Source organism: Danio rerio, chromosome 15, assembly GCF_052040795.2.
Source record: "Danio rerio strain M-AB ecotype USA chromosome 15, GRCz13ab, whole genome shotgun sequence".
Lineage (NCBI taxonomy): Eukaryota > Metazoa > Chordata > Actinopteri > Cypriniformes > Danionidae > Danio > Danio rerio.
The window spans coordinates 14,810,980-14,834,404 of NC_141035.1; the positions used below are offsets into that span (position 1 = coordinate 14,810,980).

The window sequence follows — 23,425 nt, forward strand, 5'->3', positions numbered from 1 at the left end:
TCTGGGCGCTCCCGTTTCCTCCACAGTCCAAAGACATGTGGTATAGGTGAATTAAATAAGCTAAATTGGCCGTAGTGTATGTGTGTGAATACAGGAGTGTATGGGTACTTCCCAGAGTTGGGTTGCTGCTGAAAGAGCATTCGCTGCAAAAAACATATACTGTATAAGTTGGTGGTTCATTCCACTGTGGCGAACCCTGATTAAGATATTTATCTAGGTAAGTACATAAAAGCAAAGAAAGAAAGAAAGAAAGAAAGAAGAAGAAAGAAGGAAAAAAGAGTGTTTAATGAGGTGTTTCGGCACTCCTGTATTCATTTTTTGAACAGCCTAAATGATTATTTTTTTCTATACAAGCATGGCTGGCACCATCGACACGCTGCTCTGTCTTCTGTCCAGCATTCCTTCATACTCTCCATCATCTGTTCAGCCCATGATCTCCTCCATTGTCCCTGATTCCCCCTGAGAGGCTGTGAGTGCAGCTGTACAGCAGGAGTCTTACAGTAATGCGTCAGCCTTTCCTCACTTAATGTACTGACTGCGGCACTGCGCTCATTTCACCACAAACCACTCTCTCAAATGGGTGGTTTCCGCATTTATTGATGGATGACTTGCAAGCAGATGGTTTAGGTTGTTTAGGGGGGGTTAGCAAAAGATTCCCATAGAAAAGTGGAATGCTAAATTACATTTAAATATTAATTAAATTAACATCTTATCTCTGATTTTCTAGATGCATCCACTGCTGTCAGAGAGTTCAGCTGTGAAAAGTTTCAGGAATCTGAGAGTTTAAATGTTTTAAACTGCACTCAGATTTGGCATAGTGGTGATGCTTGAAATACTAACAAAAAGTGATTTCAGGGGAAAACTTGAAATAAATAATGGTTTATATATATATGAACTGAATGTCAGAAACTGTGAAACCACCATCTAACAAAGTTTTAAAAAAAACAACAGTAATATTAAGTAATAATAATAATAGTAATAATAATAATAATAATAAATCAAAGAAAACGTACAAAACTTAAATGTAAATAAAAAACTTGCATAACATTGGGAGCTAACATAAATAAATCTTTAGATTAAACTGAAATACCAAAACTACTGAACAAAGATAAACACCAAATAAATATTGTAATATAATAAAAGTTGTATTGTAATGTAATGTGTGTGTGTGTGTGTGTGTGTGTGTGTGTGTGTGTGTGTGTGTGTGTGTGTGTGTGTGTGTGTGTGTGTGTGTTGTTGAAGTCAGAATTGTCAACCCCCCCACCCCCCCACCCGCTTGTCTACAGAAAAAAAAAAAAAAACATTGGTATACAATAACTTGCCTAATTACCCAACCCTTCTTAGTTAACCTAATTAACCTAGTTAAGCCTTTAAATGTCACTTTAAGCTGTATAGAAGTGTCTTGGAAAATATCTAATATGTAGTAAAATATTATTTACTTTCATCATGGCAAAGATAAAATAAATCAGTTATTAGAAACAAGTTATTAAAATGTTATTAAAAATGATGTTTTGAAATGTGTTGAAAAAAAAAAACTTCTCTCCATTAAACAGAAAAAAAAGGGGAGGGGGGGATGTAATAATTCTAACTTCAAAGTATATAAATGTACTGAAATTACAACTAAAATTGGAAAATGGAAAAGTAACAATTTCAATCAATTAATCAATCAACTTTATATAAATTTTTCAATTTTTTTATATTTTTTTGCATTTTAATTTTTTTACAATCAGGAGGCAAGCCCAACGTGCTTTACAGTACTAAAGTTTTATATTGTTAAGTTTGGTTAAAGTTTTGCTTTAAACCAAAGGTCACCAAACTTGTTCCTGGAGGGTCGGTGTCTAGCAGATTTTAGCTCCAACCCTAATCAAACACACCTGAAGAAGCTAATCAAGGTCTTACTAGGTATACTTGAAACACTCAGGCAGGTGCGTTAAGACAAGTTGGAGCTAAACCCTGCAGCAATACCGGCCCTCCTGGACCGAGATTGGTGACCCCTGCATTAAACAGTGCCACATGTGTGATGATGCAAAGTTCCAAAGAGAGGGTATTCCACTAGATCTGCCACTGTAAATGAAACATCACCCCTGGCCTGCTGATCGTAGGGCCCTAATAGGTTTATGAACTTTTAAAATGTCATGTAAATCTGACGGTGTAAGGCCATTAACTGCATTACAAACAAACAACATTACTTAAATTCTGATTTTAACAGGGAGCCAGTGAAGAGAGTAAAGAACAGATGTGATGTGCTCACGTTTTTGACTATTTGTATATTTGCACCAGTTGTAAATGATGAAGTAAGGTCTGGTTAATTCCAACATAAAGTGCATTACAATAGTCCAGACGAGAGCTAATAAAAGCATGAATAGCTTTCTCTAGATCACGCTGGCTCAGAAATGGCTTGACTTTGGCAAGAAGGCAAAGCTTGCTTTGATCACTGAATTAACAAATTTAACTTTTTATAATTTTTACTACTTGCTGTCCAAATTAGCCCCCAATGTTTTAACTATGGCTAAAATGACTAAAGATGATTTAAAGGTAACTCATTAGGCAAGTTTGAATTGCCAAACACAATTCATTCTGTTTTGTCTTCATTCAGAGAAAGAAAGTTCTGTGACAGCCAAAGTTTGATGTTAACTAAACATCTGTGCAGAGATTCTAGTGTACCTGAAGAGTCTGAAGCAACAGGGAGATAGATTTAAATTTAAATTAGTATTATTTTTGTAGCATACACAGACAATGTTAGTGGATAATTGTTAACACTAAGGGTCTTTAAAACATAATAATATTACTACTACTACTACTACTACTACTAATAATAATAGAAATATTAACTATAATAATGATTATGATGATGATGATTATAGAAACAATAATTTAAATGTATTGGTTGGTAAAGAAAAAGAAAAACAGCTCAAACAAACTTATCAGCTTGAGTATTGTGCATATGAATTAGTTATAAGTGGGGCCAGATGGAAAAGATGGCAATTTTTTTTTTTATGCTTTTTCTGCGGAGAATTTTGTTGAAAATCTGCTGATTTATGCTGAATGATTTTGGGAGTATCATAACTAAAACCTTAATATATTACAGTTTTTCTCAGTGGCTTTGGTGTATTTCTTACAACACTATTTACATTTTCACAAGTTAATGCATTTCTCATTACATACAAAAATGTTAAACTAGTTGTCAAAATCTGTCGAGCAAATTTTATGAAAACTTTTACATTTGTTTTTTCTGAAAATGTCTTCTAAATTGAACAATTTCATGAGTGATTTACAGACCTATGCAAGTTGTAGGTTTAGTTTCAATATGTACTGCAATATTGTTCACAGTTGTGCACTGATCTACTCAAATTAAGTTTATGTTGGTTGTAAAAAAGGATGTATTTATTCTTTTGCACAATGCTGTGAATAAATTGATTTGTTAAGAGCATATGCTGTAAAAATGTGAAACATTCATATTTAGTGTCTTGTACTCAGATACTTCACTAAATGCAGTGATGTCTAACTTTACTGTATTTTTTAAATGGCTGTGCAAATTAGTAAAAAGTATATGGTGCCATCATAAGTGTCATTTAAATCTGACTTTTTTTTGCATTGAAACAAATGTAAACTGTCATAATGTAAACATGACAAAGTCATTTGACTATCTTGTTCATAAACAATGGTGTTAGGACTTTTCACCTTGATGACACTGACATTTTCATTGACATCAATACTTGCTTTTGGGGAATAAGCTCTCCATTTTGAGCAAGTGACACGCTTTTGCGGGTTATCAACTAGGTTTTGCAGTTTGTAATAATTGTTTTGAGAAATGCATTAACTGTGCAATTGTAGTAATGTGAGAAATGGACCAAAGCAATTGAGAAAAACTGTAAATAAAAAATAATACCTTTTTAACTTGTATTTAATGTTTACAATGCAAATCCAGTCAGATCTACTTTATTTGGTAAACAAAGCAAGCCTCTCATATAATATCTTTACTAAAAGACAGAAAATATTACTTTACAAACTGCATTGTAATTAAATCGTATGCTTATTTTCATATTAGTCAATAATATTACTAAAACTAATTTAAAAACTGAATAAATAGGAGTTTACACACTTTTACACAAGCAAATTAACAGAATCAATAATAGGATAAAAATTGGCAGAATTCCGTGTATTCTGTGTGGGCCTACAAGATAGATAGGTGGATGGATGGATGGGTTTTAGTTAGATTGAGCGTAGTATATAATTAGTTTATTTATTTGACCTTGGACCACAAAACCATGTCTTATGGTGCACATACATTTGGAAAAACGACATTTTTCATTAGTAAACTTTGTTTAGACAACTTTAAAGGTGGATTTCTCAATGTATTTTTCTATATTTGAAATGGCTATATCTCAATATAATAATATGCTATCATAACAAAACTATCATAACAAAGTGTACACCAATGGGAAGCTTATTTATTCAGCTGTCAGTGGATACATCTCTAAAACTGTTCACTATTGAATTTTTGTGGATCACAAATATTCCATGTGTCTTCTATAATGAAGATACCAATAATGACAATAATGTCTACAAAAGAGATCTTTAGATCATACGGGGGTAAAAAACAAGATAACACTTTATTTTGATAGTCCATCTGAGTATTAGTAGACTGTCTGCTTAATATCTGCTGATACAGCTCCTTCAACAGACATTTAACTGACTTTAAGAAACTTTGCAAGTACACAACAACTTACACTAACCCCAACCTAACAGTCTACTTATCTAATGAAAATTAGTTGCAATGAAACTTAAATTCAACCAAGGGACCATCAAAATAAAGTGTGACCAAAAACAAAGACATTCAAAAAATTATTGAAATTAATAAAAATTAGTTCCCCAGACTTCGGCACCTAGACTGCAACTACGCACAAGAAGTTTGGCCAGAGGAGAAATGGTCATTGCCATTGCCCAACTGAGCATGGTGTCTTTTGATGTTTTTTTTTTTTTTTTTTAGTCTTCACTTTCGTCAATTGTTGAAGTTTGTTCCCTGCCACTGTCAGCCCTGGCTTGCTTGGTTTGTGACTTGTGGAGCTGCGCATTGATGGATTTGCTCTTCAGTGTTCAGACTTTTAGCAGTGAAAATTAAACCACATTAACCTGAACTAAACTGAACACAGTTTTAATTTACTAGAACTTCTGTTAAGCTGCTTTGACACAATCTATATTGTAAAATCACTATAAATAAAGATGATTAATTGAAATATTCTAAAATATGAAGTGTAAAATGTATGAGAAATGATATCACTTACATAGATTGGCTTCACACAATACTTTCCTCTTGCAGACTGCATACCACTGAGTATCACAAAGATACTCCAGAGAACAAAACTAATTAAAGCAAACAGTCCCCCTTTCTCCCATCACTCTGACCCTCATAAGCATCTTTTTTCTTATCCAGGCCATCAATTCTCAACCAGATTTCGTTTCTAATTATCTCTATCCCTGACAAGCTACCATTCCCATGACTATAGCAGTTAAAGTTCCTCGTAGTGTCAGGGAGAAACAACAGGTAACATAACAGTTATGATCAGATTTTTTTGTCTTTTTCTTATTCATGTTACATCTGTGCCTCTATGAATGTGCTAAAATATAGAAATGTATTAAAAGTTATTGCAATATAATATTACATGGCTTGCTGAAAGACTTGATTCTGATTGGTCAATCACAACATTTCAGCATGTTATTCTCTGACAGTAGTTGATTAAATAGTTGAAAAAGACTAGATCTCCGATTTAGAAATGTACTAACTTGTTAAAATAAAACCCAGAGTTTTCCTAATTCATTCATTCATTCAATCATTTTCTTTTCGGCTTAGTCCCTTTATTAATCTGGGGTCGCCACAGCGGAATGAACTGGATATGTTTTATGCAGTGGATGCCCTTCCAGCTGCAACCCATTACTGGGAAACATATAATCTCATTCATACACACACTACGGCCAATTTAGCTTTCCCCATTCACTTCTTACTGTGGGGGAAACTGAAGCACACTGAGGAAACCCACGCGAACGCGGGGAGAACATGCAAACTCCACACAGAAATGCCAACTGACCCAGCCGAGGCTCGGACCAGCGAACATTTTTACTTCAGGCATGTTTTTCAAACTTTTTTCTCCCACTTGCCGAACAAAGATAGGTACACACATTTGTGGGTGGTCTGGTAACTTTTACACAATTATAAGCTATATTATAAAAATATATATTACTTTTAGGTTAATGACTAAAGAAAATTTTACATTAATTCAAAGCATACACACACCAGCCACTTTATTAGGTATACCGTACTAGTTCTAGGTTTGACCATCTTTTGCCTTGGAAAATGCCTTAATCCCTTGTGACATAGATTCAATAAGATGCTGAAAATATTTTTGAGATTTTTGACCATATTGACATGATAGCATCACAAAGTTGCAGTAGATTTATCAGCTACTCTGATGAGTCTCGACTGATGCTGCAACGTTTGGATGGTACAGTAGAATAAGTATTTGGCGTCAACAACATAAAAGCATGGATTCATCTTGCCTTGTAGCAATGCTTCAGGCTGGTGGTGGTGGTGTAATAGTGTGGAGGATATTTTCTTGGCACACTTTGGCCTGTCACCAGAACTCAATCCAATAGAGCACCTTTGGGATGTGGTGGAATGGGAGATTTGCATCATAATGTGCAGCTGACAAATCTGCAGCAACTGTTTGATGCTATCATTTCAATGTGGACCAAAATCTCTGAATATTTTCAGTAGCTTGTTGAATCTAAACCATAAAGGATTAAGGCAGTTCTCAACACAGTACTAGTAAGGAGTACCTAATTAAGGGGCCGGTGAGTGTGGATTGCATAGATTATGTATTGTACTACGGAATATGTTTTTCCGTCTATTCATGCAGTCTATAGAACGAGAAAAGTTGGAAGTTGCTAAATCATGTAGAGAAGGGCTTAGTAAGCAGGAAATGGTGAAATGTTTGACAATGCGAATTTAATAGGTGGTAAACAATAGGTTAGACCAGTATTAATTAGGATATTAGAATAATATTTCACTTCACCAGAAATCATAAGAACAAAAATTAATGTTATCGATATTATCGCCTTGGATATACTGGTTTAGTTTGGCCAACCAAAACACATTTTGTTTCTCAGTCTCTTTCTCTCTTTTCTACTTAATTTCTTTTAATAAACATTTCGACAGTCAATAGTACTGTTTGTTTTTTTAATCCAACAATTTGACATTACAATAATTATTCGATTTCAGCGTCAATAATCACCAAAATATGCAAGTTTTATTTGGTTGCTGTAAGTGACATTATTTGCATTCTTCTCTCTAATGTGGCCAACTGATGACGTGTGGAAAAATTGGATTAATCGGAAATAGATATTTTTACCAAGCCAAATGTATAAAATTATTTCATAAATGGTATCATATTTGATTAGATGTAACTAAATTAGCGTTTAAAAATAGTGGACATTTAGAAATTTATATAGCCCACCTTTAGCCCCCTGGCAGATAATCAATACATATGATACAAACCGCAAACACTAATGTGTAGTGGTATGAGGTTCATATTGCAATTTAATAGCACCAATGGGGGTATAGGCAAGGATAAAAAGAGAAGTTGAGTGAGAGAGAGAGAGGGCAGAGTAATGTATAACAATATCTAGTCTCTGAAACAGGACTCCATGTCTCGCTCAGAACAGACTGTGACGTCAGCATATCATGCACAACTTCAGAGATTCCAAAGCTCTTACTGATTATAGCAGAGTCAGTTTTTAGGCCAGTCGCATGGTAGCCATCAGGCTGCTATTTTGTATTCATTCAATTACAGTTGAGTCATTCACAATGCAGTGTTATTACATATCAGTTGATGTTTAAATTGAGACAAACACCTTTTCATACAGTATATTTGATGTTTCAGAGTTAACTCACCCCTAGTGGGTGCAACTATTATCATATTATTATAAAATATTAGTAGGACAAAATATTGATAGCAAAAATGCTTCAATAGATTACATGCAAAAGTATGTTTTGTTCCTTTAGTGAAATTGAGCAAATGTGAATAATAAAGCTGGATATATCATCATCAATCACTATTAAGTTAACTAAATTAACCCTTTTTGGTGACATTCTGCCACCTTTGACTAATTGCCTCACACAAATGTTTCTGGAACTGAGCACTCCTGAAGCAAAGTTGGATTTGAGATGAATGAATATTCTAATGGATACATTACTTTGATTACAAAACTCTATGAAGTGTTCTCCCCTTCATATTCCTTCTAATCTCTCTTTTTTGTTATCATAAATAAATAAATAAATAAATAAATAAATAAATAAATATATATATATATATATATATATATATATATATATATATATATATATATATATATATATATATATATATATATATATATATATTTTTTTTTTTTTTTTTTTTTTTTTTTTTTATTATTATCCTAATTCCTATAAAAATAAATTATTTAGCTTATCCAGGGTCTGTGGAGGCCTGTGAGTTTTTACAGTTAGACACCAACCCACTTACACTGATAACATAGGAAACAAATCCCTTTTTGATTCCTCAAGGTGCAGTGTTGGTCAAGCTACTTGAAATGTTAGCTAAGCTTACCTACACTAAAAGCTACACTCATGGCAAATGTAGCAAGCTAAGCTAAAAACTACTTTGCAAAAGTAACTTAGCTACATCTAAGCTATTTATTATTATTTTTTTTTTTTGTTTTGCTATTTTCATTTTTAAATTGAAGCTTAACTTAATTTTAAGTCAATCATATCTTAGTGATCAATAAAACTGAATGAAACATATGGGGCATGACATGTTCAGTTTTTTTTCACTGCAAATAATGTTTTGTACTAATTAAATAATAGTATATAACAGCATTAACAAAAAATCAGATAAATTCAGGTGTTACACATTTAAAATACTATAGTAATTTATTGTAAAGGGAAATATTTAGGAATAAGCATTATAGTGTGTGTGTGTGTGTATATATAAATATATATATTGGGAAACACGTGTCACTACATCGTTCCTTTCCCAAATAATGCATCATACTATAATAGTTCAGTTGCCAGTTACGTTGTTGTTTGGGAACCGTACCCCTGAGCAAGAGGTGGCAGTAATGCACCAAAAAGTTTGCTGTCAACCATCGTAAAAAAGGAAGAAAAAGTCTTTCTCACCATCATATGGATTTAGTTTCATCAGCTAAACACCGGCCTCCAAGTTCCAAGAATGTCGGTGCCATCACTTGTTGATCTGCGATTAGTAAATGTAGCTTGTACGCACATTTTACTGCGCAACTTAACTAAAATAATAGCTTCGCTACTGAAAAGCTATTTAATTTAGAATGTAGCGACGCTACCGCTACTCTACTGAGAAATATAGTTAAGCTAGTAGATTGTAGTGATTACTTGTAGCAACGCTACTACCAATACTATTAAGGCGACAATGTCTGAAGCAGAATAATGACATAACATTTCACTCACAATTAACACAGAAAGACGAAAACTTGAAGTGGACTGATTGCAGTCATGCAATCAAATTTGTAGCATCATCTACTACAAAACTGTCAGCATCACTTTAAAGGGTTAGTTCACCCAAAAATGCTAATTATGTTATTATTTTCTGACCTTAATGTTGATCCAAACCACTGAGACCTTCATTCACATCACTAGTTAATATATTTGAGGTGAAATTTGAGAGCTCCCTCATTCTCCATAGACATCAGGGTTGCTAACACCTTTTTAGGTATATCAAACCAAACAACTTCCTCAAAACAGATCATATGGCTTCTATGGTGCAAGCAGAATATTATTAGTCTACGAGAACACTTTTGTGCACACAACAAAAATAAATGTATTCAACCGTTTCTTCTCCTCAGTGTCAGTATAGGGTGCGTATGCACGTATGGCACTTAGTTGTACCTTTTAGTTATTATGTCAGATGTGGTTATGATTTTTTTTCAAACAGAAGAGGTTATGCGTGGACATTTCATGATTAAGCACCTGTACTGACACTAAAGAAAAAAAATAGCTGTTGAATAAAGTATTTTATGTGTGCAAAGTATTCTTGTAGCTTTATAACATTCCAGTTGCAGCACTGAAAACAGACAGTATGGGCTTTTTAAAAGATCTTTCTGGACATTGAACGAGTCCTTACTGTGTATGGAGGAAGAGAGTGCTATCAGATTTCATTGAAAATAACTTAATTTGTATTCCGAAGATGAATGAATGTATTATGGGTTTAGAACAACAATATGTTGGATTCATTGGTTCATTGTGCTCTAAAAGAGACAGTAATTTCAAAATTCTCTGCTCAGATTAAATGCTTACAAAATCATATTTTAATAGTAATTGTTGCTAAATATTAGAAAGGTTTTAAGCTATTGCAACAGTTCAAGATCCATGCCTGTTATACACTCACCGGCCACTTTATTAGGTTACAACAGCTCATACAAATGCAAATTTCTAATCATCCAATTACAGGATCCATCCTGCCTTGTATCAATGGTTCAGGCTGCTGGTGGTGGTTTAATGTTGTGGGGGAAATTTTCTTGGCACTTTTTGGGCCCATTAGTACCAGTTGAGCATTGTGTCAACATCACAGCCTACCTAATTGCTGTTGCTGACCTTGTCCATCTCTTTATGACCATATTGTACCCATCTTCTGATGGCTACTTCCAGCAGGGTAATGTGCCATGTCATAAAGTGCAAATCATCTCAGACTGGTTTCTTGAACATGATAATGATTTCACGGTACTCAAATGGCCTCCACAGTCACCACACTCAATCCAATAGAGCACCTTTGGAATGTGGTGGATCGGGAGATTCACATTGTGGATGTACAGCCCATAAATCTGCAGCAACTGCATGGTGCTATCAATATAGACCAAAAACTTTGAGGAATATTTTGTGGAAGATATTACTGGATTACTATAGATCTGAATCAGTAATTTTCAAAATATTCATGCATTTTAGGGTTACATAAATTGCCCACAAAGGCTGTAGACATAACTAAGAAGATCAGGAGAGCAGCTGTTGGCTTTGACAGCCACCTCTGTTGCCAGTTGCTTTCAATGAAAAGTAGCTAAACGTGGCCAAATGTGATAATTGTGTTATTCATCCTAATTACTTTCTGCCTAGATTTAGTCTTTTTCATATTTGCTCGCATTTGAATTCCAGAAAAGGCTGTTATCAGTTGCATTTTTTTTTCTGTTTCTGCACTGACTAGGAAATCCCATTTTGATACTGGATACCCACATTTGTTTTTATAAAACCCTGCCAATGTGTTGTGTGGTAAAATGTGGAGTGGAATGAGTTAAACAGAGTCAGTCAGCATAACACCATATTCAGCCAGTGATATTGCACTCTAAATGAGTTAAGAGCTTTTCCCACAAATACGCTTTTTCAGCATTTATGTAAGCACTCTGATTTGATCGGTTATATCAAGGAAGCAGAAAAGACCATCTAAATGTACAGTATGTATGAATCATGTTTGTGTCAAAGGTTCAAGGTAAGTGGATGACAATTTATGCCAAGCAAAAAAGCATATTAGATCCAAGAATGCAATTATCACTTTTCACAAACTGAGGAATCTGTCACAGGAAATCAGTAATTAAATGGATTGTTCACCTAAAACTGATCATTTACTCACTCTTGATTTGTTACAAAGCCTGCATTGACTTCCATAGTGTTTGTTTTTCCGACTATGGATGCTATTGGTTACAGTTTTCCAGCTTTCTTTAAAATAGAAAGAAAATTATAGTTTTCAGAGGTTTGAAACCACACAAGGATGAGTAAATAGCTAGTTAATTTTCATTGTTGGGTGAACTATACCTTTAAGATGAGTATCTTCTCATAGGATAAGGACATGCAATCTTGTGTCGACAGTGTAGATTTTAATGAAAGGATTTTACATGGAAATAGAGGGAAAAGTCAGCATTTCGTCCAAAAACCAAAACAAACAGATACTTGCATTGTATTCTATGGTAAGAAACACCTAACCTAACACTATAATATTGATTTTTAACCTAATTGCTGTCAAACTACATTTCGATACATGTAAATTAAACCAGTTTTATTTTACACTGTATACCCTCTCTTAAAATTGTAAGTGTTATAGGTGCTTTAAAGTTGTAAGTCCACACAGTTTATTGATTTGTTGCTATTTTTATGAAGACAAAAAGGTGATAAACGTGTTATGTAAATCTAGTATAAAAACATTATTTTCATGTAATCAGGTAGGTATTGTTATTGGTACTTATATGAACCAAATTATAGGTATTATAATGAATGAATAAAAAATATTTTCACCTCTTCACCACTTTCACCACTTCTTTCTTTCATTTTCAACCCAGCCTCTTTCTGATTATGTACCCCTATATAATTTCAGGAGAGAGCAAAATACGTCCCTAGGAGCTAAGTATTTTTTACTTATTTATTTATTTTTTTGCAGTTTTTGTTTTTCGTAAATCCACCAAAATCGTGCTTTTTCAGATCTCAATTTTCTCTCGCGAGTGCCATTTGCACCTGCTGTAATCACGTAAATCCACCAAAGGCCACTGTTGACTAACTGACTGACTAACTGACCAACAGACCAATAACCCCTTCCCTAAAACCAACCAATATTTTAAAAAGCACCGATTGACCCACACACCCACTTCTCTTAACCCAACCGCAGGGTTTTTTAATAGCAATCCATAAAAACAAAAGCCCCCTGATTTTAACATATTTACCATTATTTACTTGTTTATTTTATTTTTTGGCTTCTGTTTTTGACTTGCAAGCTTTCAGGAACTGTTCTTCCCCTGATTCAAACCCACGGTCAACTCCACTCTGCTGCTCAAGTCCGCCGCCGTATGTGTTGAGCTGACAGACAAACGGTCAGCTGGTAAGCGAAAATTGGAACGGCATCATACCGCTCAGTAGCATTCATTTTAACGAGGATATGCAGCCATACATAGCTCTGGCTACATGATTTGCAATCTCCAGAAACGTATATAGGGCTACGTTTTCAGAATGATCATATGTTGTCCATTTTCCTTCAGCTCAGTCTCAATTTCGCCACAGCAGAATGAACCTCCAACTGGGGGGGAAACCAAGAGGAAACCCACGCAAACACGTGAAAAACATGCACTCCACTCAGAATTGTCAACTGGTCCAGCCTGGACTCAAACCACCAACCTTCTTGCTGTGAGGTGAAAGTGCTAATCACTGAGCCACCTTGCTGCCTTTACATCACAACATCAAACATGAATTTCTCCTAAAGCAGCTTTAGCTTTAGTGGTTGAAGCTGTTTTTCTTTAAGCGATGTATGTCTTCATGATAGTGAAGATGGGATGTAGACGGACATTTATAAGTTATGCAACTGAAGCAGCAAAAGAAATGCTAAGAGACCAATCGCCTACCACATATCATTGAAGTGGATAAAAGAAAACAGCACTGCAGACAACAAGCGCTGCTAGCATGTTTTAACACAATAAAATTATGTGCACTTGACTCCTATTGCGCAATGTTAGAACTTACTCTGAAAAACTGTATCGTCTAATTTAGTTATAGTTTCTATAACTGAAAATAGTAACCAATGAACAAAAAAAAAAACCAAAATAAAAAAAACGGTCATTTTCATTTATATTTCTAGGAATTATGAAAGCATTGCAAATTAATGTCTTGCACTTCAATAATATTAAGGCTTCTGCTCAGTGGTCAAAGCATGAGCTCCTAATCAGTCTGAGGTGTGAGGTACTAGTGACAGAAGAGGAGATACTGCTGTTCACAAGCTCTGCATGCCGTGACAACACACATGTGCTCTAAGGTTGTTTATAGATTCCTTTCCTTATATGGCACTCGTTAAGTTTACTACAGATTGCGTTGGATAACCTGTAACATGTGTGCTTTGAATGTAATCAGTAAGTTACAAAAGTGTTTTGTATTGCATAATATGGCATATGTGCTTGTAGTAGTACTCTCTATTATGGGACAGAATGCTGAATTCCATTTTTTCTTCAAGCCGGCTGACAGATTTGATGAACTCTGATAATACACGAGTGAGGGTTGTTCATATTGTAATTAACTTCTCATTCTTTCAATTGTAGACACACCAACAGAATAAATTGTAATCAAACTACCGGCAAGACTGTGTCATTTGTCAAAATGATGATTCGCCCCTAAGTGATGCACCTTCTCATAACCTGACAGATGTGCCGTGAACATATAACAATATATCATACCTTCCAGAGTCCGCCGGGAACTATGCAGAGGATGCATATAAACTGTCTGAGTTCATGCTATGAAGGAGAGAGTGAAAATGACCTAGTTTAGCGGCCTCTAATTCACCTTCACAAGCAGTAAAGGGAAAAAGGAGGGGGCTTGGGTGGAAGAACCAGGCCCACCTGCTCAAAAAGAATTAATGTAATTCAGTGGCGAAATTCAGTGAGCTCAGCATACCGGGGTGCAGTGTGATTCAAGACTTGCACTGTGCAATACATCATTAAGACAAAGTAAGCTGGAAGCCGCATGTCCCACAAACATCTACTGCCGAGGTAAAGCAAATACTGTACCTTTTTTTCCCAACAGATTAGATCATCAGATATTAATAAGTTAGCGTATTCAAGAAAAAAAATAATGTGAGAATAATCTTTAAGTAAGAATGTATTTAAATGTTCGAGATTTGGGGTACAGTCCTTTGGAAAAGCTTGCATTCACTTTGCATTCACTAATCTGTATATTGTAAAGCATGCATTCCCACATCCACAAAATCAACACTGTTACAGTCTAGAGAACAACATGCGCAGCTGGATTGGTGATAAAATAAAGGGCAAAGTCGCTTTACTATTTTAGAATTGACTGCACTGGAAAGTAGATGTTTAAGAATGAGTAATAATAAACCAAAACTGTACAAATTGGTGCTTCGGATCACTGTGAGTATTGATTGATTTAGAGGATTGATGCCAAACTCTCTTGTTATGTACCATGTAGTGACACAGTGACTTGCACTCTTTTACATCATTTGTTTCATCAGCTTTAGAGGTTGCAGAGGGATCTTAATCCACCCAGACTGTAGTCTCTTGAAGGATCATTAAACAAATTGTCCATCACAAACAGCAACAAGTATATCCTGACTTGTTTGGAACTCTCGAATTGTGCAAGGCATGCAAAAACTGCAGCATTTTGGCAGCCGCCCCACTTGGAAAGCTTACGGTGGGCTAAGCAGTAAACATGGCTACAGAAGGGTTACAAGGATGGGATGGTGGTGGAAAAATTGTTAGAGACTTACCAACTAGAAGTGTGATGACCAGACCTGCATGGACTACATCGCCAGACTTCGCACACCTGTGCAGGAATGATTTTCTCCCCTGCAACTCCATGTCAGACCGTCTGCTCACTTGTGCCTGTCTGTCTGTTCCTGGTCCCCTGCTATGTGTCTTTGGCAGGATACTTAAGATCTGAGGGAGAGGTGTTGAGGGGTCACACGGGACCCGTCACAAAATCAAAACAGAAAGACTTTCAGCTGGGGAAGTCTTGCGGAGTACCTCCCTGTCCTCAGTCCTCCTTCGCAGTGTGTCCTGAGGAGGGAGGGAGAACTGAAGAGCAAGAAATACGGAGGCAGCACCTGATCTGCTGTTCTGCTCTTCAGATCAGTGGCTCTCAGTTGCCGGCAGTGTCTCGCTGATATTCTGTCTCACTCAGTGCGGTTGTAGGTGCAAGAAAACGCTGCATTCATTCAGCAACAGCCGCACCGCAGAGCTTTGCTTTCAGTCCGGGGAAGAGTCTGTTGGTCTTACCCCCGAATAGGTGGCGCATGCTGGGATGAGTGGACAGAGGAGGGGTGGAGGGGGGGCGGTTTGTGTCTGTTGCCGGCGCAGGAAAGAATGAGCCACTGCAGAGGCACGGGACGAGCGAGAGGGAGAGAGAGAGAAAGACGGAGAGAAATAAGGGAGGGGGGAGTGTGTAAGAGGTGGGGATGGGTGTGTGTTGTGGTGGTGGGTGGTATCTTTTATACTAATCACATCTGTGTAGATCATAAAACCTTTAGTGTGTCCCGTTATATACTATGCTTGTGACCACATCTATGGGACTCCATTCCATTTCTACATATGTGTATGGTATGGTGCTTCTGTTCAGTCACATCTACTCCCATTATTATACTGCCAGCTTTTTAGGTTGAAGCTCACTAATAAGTGTTTGCTCAGAGGTTGCTTTCTCAGAAGCAAGGTCAGAAAAGAACCATGACTTTCAGTAAAAATTAGTCAATTCATGTTTGAGATTTTTTTTACAGCTACATTTTATTTCACATGATTTAATAAAGTACATTTTGTTTTACAAGGACTGTTTCCTTCAACTTCGGGAATATAGACAACTTTTTATTAGTAGTGCACTGTTATATAAAGAACTAAACTAAAGATTAAACTAGTAAGCAATTTGGGCCAACAATGGTGTCAGTAGGGGGTTCCAGGGGGAAAATATTGCCTCATCAAGAAAAAAAGACTTATTTTCTGACTATGCTCAGGAGAGTGTTTTTCCTATAATCCCATCAGACTCAAAATGAGATGATTGTCATTACACAGTAGTAGCATAGATCTATATTAAAATGAAGCGCATAAAAAAATATTTTGCTATTGAAAAAAGTTTGGGTTTGAAATTGTTTAGTTTGGTCGTAGACTTTGTTATCCTCACTGACAGCTAGCTCTCTGCAACTCTCACATGGTTGCCTACTGAAGCTAAGCCTCGTCAGTACCTGGATGGGAGATCACATGGGGAAAATAGGTTGCTGCTGAAAGTGGTGTTAGTGAGGCCAACAGGGGTGATTAACCTGCGGTCTGTGTGGGTCCTAATGCCCCAGTACATTGATAGATACTCTATACTGCTCAGAGTAGGGGTTTAACCCCGGCATCCTGGTCAATTTGCCCACTGGCTTCTGTCCATCATGACCTGCAAACCATCCCCATATCATAATTGGCTTCATCTGTCCTCCCTAGCAATCAGCTAGGGTCTAGCACAATATGGCTGCTGTCGCGTCATCCATGTGGACTCCCCCAATGTGTAAAGCACTCGAGTGTCTTAAAGTGTCTTGAAAAGCGCTATATGAAAGGTAAGTAATTCATTCATTCATTTTCTTTTAGGCTTGGTCTCGTTATTAATCCGGTGTTGCCACATCGGAACGAACTGCCAACTTATCGAGATGTTTTACGCAGCGGATAGCCTTCCAGCTACAACCCATCACTGTGAAACATCCCACGGACAATTTTGGATTACCCAATTCACCTTTACCACATATCTTTGTAATTGTGGGGGAAACCGGAGTACCTGGAGAAAACCCACACGAACAAGGAGAGAACATGCAAATTCCACATAGAAATGCCAATTGACCCAGCTGAGGCTCGAACCAGCGACCTTCTTGCCACTGCACCACCTGGTAAGGAATTAATATTATAACAATTATTATCTTGGCATTATTTACCAGGATTTTAGACAAATCCTGATTTGATTTTCAAGAGGGAAAATAGTTCAAGAATTCTAAGAATTGAGAAGTTAGGTAACAAATTGGAGTAACATTCATTTTAAGACAGAATAATCATGCAATAAGTGAGCTGTTAAAGAGATTTATTAAGTGACCCCCTGCCACTGCCTCCCCTTATGTAAGTCTACTTGTCTGTTTCTCTTTGGAGCTTTGCCAGGTCTGGAGTAAAACCAACCACAACCCAACTTACAGCGCAGGACTGGATCAATTTGATTTAGGTTCCAGGAAGAGTAGCTAGATCGAATGCTGCCGAGCTTGGCTGAAATACTAAATATGCATGACAAATGAAGTAATGTACACTGGTGAGTCCAGTAGTTTTCCTGCTGGGCTCATTCAAGTTATCAAATGTATCATATGCATAATTTATGATGCCATTTTAATCTCTGTAGTAATGTATTCAAACGGTTTTGTTTTCCATAGTGGCCATTTTGGGCTTGTAAACACTTGATCGTCTGATTGTTTAAGCCTATTTTTACCATATTTTGACAAACAAAGAAACATAATCATACCTATTAACATTCATTAGGACTCTATTTTCCAAACATACCACAAATTTTGTACTATAGATATCTTAAGAAAATGTTGGGTTAAACAATCTGTACCCTCAGTTTTAAAAAACTAGAGAATGCAATTTTTTCATTGACCATCTCATTTCACAAAAAAAGCATGGCAAAAGCTACCATTATGGCCCAATCCCAATTCTATTTTGCTTTAAAATTTACGCCTAAGAATTGGGACAGCACTACAGTACCTGCACACATTGTCATATGTCCTTGCGTTTTCTTGGTTCATATGAGATCAGACAATCGCGACTGCTGGAGGGATTCCAGTTGTGTTATTTTTTGGTATTTATCTTCAGGAAATCACTGCAGGCATATATTATGTTATCATAATGTGGCAATAAGATTGTAATACTGTGGAATTAAAACTGTGGCCATACTCATCAATGTAAACACACAAAAACAGCATTAACATTATAGCAGACACTGTAAAAAGCTCATTGACAAAAAGCTCACTAGACTTTTCTGAAAGGGTATTCCAGTATCATTGAGTGTCAGAAAGTTATGATTTGGGGATTATAGATGGCAAATAGATCGCGAAATTTAAAGATTTTTTTTTTTTTTTTGCATTTTTTTTTAAAAACATGACGGTAAAACATTAACGCAATTATGAATATAATAAAACATGTGTTTGTTTGTTGTAAAAATTCGTAATAATGACAAAAAATACTAATTTGTGGATCTCCTTACTTGTGTGTGCAGCTGTTGCTGGGGTATTCTGGGAATTTTTTCTTACCCCTTGGATTCAAGTGTGGTCCTGAAAAGTCTTCGTTTGAAAGGGTGAATACCTCTTGCCTTTAGCCCTATGCCTTCAAACTAAAGAGTATTAGGACACCACTACCCCTTCACGGGTACGTGCAAAACGAGTGGTAGGTGTAAGTTTGTTTAACATTTCTTTAAGTCATCCACAACAAGCTCCATCTCATTTTTAATATCAAACAACACAAGCACATAAGCTCCTCTAACAGCTTTTTTTGGATCAGACAAAAATATTGTGGTCTGAACCTGACAATGTCCTAGGCTAAAATATGTAATCTTTGACTATTGGTTCAACAGGTTTACTGACAGCCGATAATGGTGATTGTGATCAGATTTACTCCTGTATGAAACTTTTTTTTACTATGAAAAAAGGCATGTTTGAATAAAATTAACACTAGAGATTGTTTATGTTTTAGATCATGGTATACTGAATGTGTCATGAATTGATGATGTCAAACTCCAGATGAATCTGTGTTTGACGAATCTTAATCGTCATTCAGTCTGACATTATACCAATTAAGATTTTACAATTTCAAATTGGGGATCATGTTCATAGAGTCTGACAGGCTACAATCGTGAAGGATTATTAAAAATCACAACGTGGGGTGGTTTAATTTGGTGGAACTTTAATAGAAAGTGATTCTCAAAGTGAAGCCTTTATTGTAATAATGCCTGAGCAATTAATATTGTGATTTCCTTCTAAGTATATGACTGTTAGCTTTTCATCGCTGCAGAAATAATAACAATCAGAATGTATCCCTGATAAGACAACAATGCTGCTGTTGATAGGCTTGATAATTGGGGAAGTGGTCTAGAGCCCCTGTGGTCAGAGTATCTGTGGTCATTGACTATAGCACTTGGCTATTTATTAGCCTTGCTCATTTAAGTCCTTTGTGGCTTATCTAGATCTTTTAAGATCCACCACAGTGTTTAACTCTGACCCAAAAGTATTACATCCAAATAATCTAAGAAAAGGCCTTTTAGATTACTAGGGGTGTTACAAGGAAAGCGAAACCATTGATTGATTGATTGATTGATTGATTAGATGACTGATTTGATTTGTTGGTTGGTTGCTTGGTTTGGTTAAATGTTTGGTTTGTTGTTTGTTTGATTAGTTGGTTGATCAGTGTGGTGGTTTTCTTGGTTTTTCTCTTACTCAATCAAACTCAGTCTGGAGGTTATGAATATCAGAAGAATATACTTTATTGTCGACAACAAAGGAGAACTTTCAGGAGACCCCCAGTAGCATCTCTGTCTGAAAAATTCTGTGTCACTCATCTTCTGCCCTCCTTAAATACTCTGTTTTTGCCTTTGTTGTACATATGTCACACAAGATCCCTCCTAGTTTAACCCTTGACTCCAAATTACACCTCTGTCATCTGTTTTTCCCTTATTTCTACATATGTCACACAAATTCCGGCTAGGTTAACCCTTAACCTCAATTTCCACCTAGATTAACCCCTGACCCAAACCTGGTAACTATATAACTTATCCAGTTCTTGTGATATGGTAATTCTTCTAATGGTATGCAAGTCTACAAGCAGATTATATACATACAATTTGAATATATATATTAACTTCACACTTTAAAGAGTATAAAATCCACTTCATCAGTTGGTTTGGTTGGCTGATTTAAGTGACTGGTTGGCTTGATGCTTGGTTCATTGATCAATTTGTTGATTGATAGGTTGGTTAGTTAATTGGTGGATTCGTTGTTTGGTTGATTTATTTATTGGTTAGTTGGTTGGCTGATTCAGTTGGCTGGTTTGTTGGTTGATTAATTGATAGGTCGGTTGATTGATTAAATTGTTGCTTGGTTGAATTATTAACTGGTTAGTTCATTGGCTGGTTTGTTTGATTGGTTGGTTGATTCCTTGTTTTGTTGGCTGATTTGATTGATTGATTGATTGATTGATTGATTGATTGATTGATTGATTGATTGATTGATTGATTGATTGATTGATTGATTGATTGATTGATTGGATGACTGATTTGATTTGTTGGTTGGTTAGGTAATTGTTTGGTTTCTTGTTTGTTTGATTAGTTGGTTTGGTTGACTGATTTGAATGGTTGGTTGGCTCTATGCTTGGCTTATATATTGACTGATTGATAGGTTGGTTAGTTGGTTAATTGATTATTGCTTGGCTGATTTATTTATTAGTTAGTTGGTTGGCTGATTTTATTGGTTGGTTAGTAAATTTGTTTGATCAGTTGGCTGATTTGGTTAGCTGGCTTGTTTGGTTTATCCATTCATAGGTTGGTTGAATGACTTGTTGCTAAGTTGATTTATTTATTGGTAAGTTCATTTGCTGATTTGTTGGGTTAGTTTGTTGCTTGGTTAATTGGTTGGTTGCTGTTTGTTTGATGGGTTGGTCGATTCCTTGTTTGGTTGGCTGATTTGATTGTCTGATTGGATGATTGATTTGATTGGTTGGTTTGTTATTTGTTTGATTAGTTGGTTTGGTTGGCTGATTTGAATGGTTGGTGGACTCTATGTTTAATTTATTGATTGATTGATATGTTGGTTACTTGATTGATTGATTCATTGCTTGGTTGATTTATTCATTGGTTAGTTGGTTGGTTGATTTGACTGGTTGGTTTGTTGTTTGTTTAATAGGTTGGTTGATTGATTTATTTATTGATTGGTTAATTTTTTTATTGGTTAGTTCGTTGGCTGATTTGATTGGTTGGTTTGGTGTTTGTTAGATTGGTTGGTTTGTTGTTTGTTTGGTAGGCTGATTTGATTGATTGATTGATTGATTGATTGATTGATTGATTGATTGATTGATTGATTGATTGATTGATTGATTGATTGATTGATTGATTGATTGATTGATTGATTGATTGATTAGATTTTTTGGTTGGTTTGTTGTTTGTTTCATAAGTTGGTTTGGTTGGCTGATTTGACCGGTTGGTTGGTTTTTAGGTTGATTGGTTGGCTGTCTCATTGTTTGGTTGATCCATTGATAGGTTGATTGGTTGATTTGTTTATTGGTTAGTTCTTTGGCTGATTTGATTGGTTAGTTTGTTGCTTGGTTAATTGGTTGGTTTGGTGTTAGTTTGTTTGTTTGTTTGTTTGTTTGGTTTATACCTTGTTTTTGTTGGCTGATTTGATTAATCTAGTGATTAATCTAGTGATTGCATGACTGATTTGATTTGGTTGGTTGGTTAATATGTAATTGATCGTTTTGTTGTTTGTTTGATTAGTTGGTTGATTATTTGTTTTGGTTGGCTGATTTGAATTGTTGATTGGATCTTTGTTTGGTTCATTGATTGATTAATAGGTTGGTTAGTTGGTCGATCATTTCATTGCTTAGTTGATTAATTGATTGGTTAAAACTGGCTGATTTTGTTGGTTAGTTTGTTAGCTGTTTGATTCGTTGGTTGATTGGTTGGCGGATTTGGTTGGCTGGCTCATTTGGTTGATTCATTGATGGGTTGGTTGATTGATTTGTTGCTTGATTCATTTTTTGGTTAGTTCGTTGACTGATTTAATTAGTTGGTTTTTTGATTGGCTTATTGGTTGGGTTGATGTTTGACTGATTGAACGACTAATTTGAATCATTAATTGATTGATAGATTGGTTAGTTGATTGACTGATTCATTGCTTGGTTGAATTATTTATTGCTTAGTTGGTTGGCTGATTTGATTGGTTTGTTGCTTGTTTGATTAGTTGGCTGATTGGTTGGTTGATTAGTTGGCCAATTTGTTTGACTGGCTTGTTGTTTAGAAGATTCATTGATGGGTTAATTGATTTCTTGGTTTATTGATTGGTTGGTATTTGTTTGTTTGATTGGTTGGTTGATTCCTTGTTTGGTTGGCTGTTTTGATTGATTGGTTGGGTTGTTGCTTGCTTGGTTGGTTGGTTGGTTTGTTGATTGATTGGTTGGTTGGTTGGTCAGTTGGTTAATTGATTCATTGCTTTCTTGATTGATTTATGTTGCAAGGTTAATACACCAGAAGGGAACAAAGAGGGTGAAGGTTTTGGAAAGATAGATGTCATCACAAATACACTAAGATTATAGCTTATAGAAAAAATATTTTTTGATTATTGAAACATTTTTCTGTCTGTTTACACGTGAAATACACCATAATGTATCTGCATCAATATCCTTGTCAGCTTTGTCATTTTACATAGTTACAATTCAAGTGTCCATCAGTCAATCTGAATGAAAATGAAATTGCCAAATTCATAGTGTGCATATAATTATTTAAGAAATATATTAAAAAGTAGTTAAAATGTGCTAAATAGATAGGTCTGATCGAAAAGCATTTGCAGATGAATAGCGCCGTCACATGATGCAGATGTGACACTGAAAGCTGTCTCGCAGACATCTGACCCAAACAGAGACATTTCCACACTGATGTCTGAGTGACAGAATATCGTCCTGTGTGGGCCATTGTGATTTATAGGATGGCATTCGATATCAACCCCCTGTGGTCACACACTTCTGCACACACACACATGCTCTCAGAACAATGTGACCTTGGGAGTCCATATCACAGCATATGTGTGTGTGCTTGTGCGAGGGTGGAGTGTCAGAGAGAGAGAGG

The 23,425-nt window shown here is 35.9% G+C and overlaps 1 protein-coding gene across 2 annotated transcripts in view; it reads right to left on the reverse strand.

Annotated features, from left to right (window-relative positions):
• scn4ba (sodium channel, voltage-gated, type IV, beta a) overlaps window positions 1-15,905 on the reverse strand; it is a 38,359-nt gene extending 22,454 nt beyond the window's left edge. For both annotated transcript variants that reach the window (XM_087283162.1, NM_001077570.1), the window contains 1 exon segment: window positions 15,309-15,905. In XM_087283162.1, coding sequence (XP_087139288.1) covers window positions 15,309-15,399 — 91 coding nt within the window. In that variant the 5' untranslated portion in view covers window positions 15,400-15,905.
• Window positions 15,906-23,425: the final 7,520 nt, after the last annotated feature.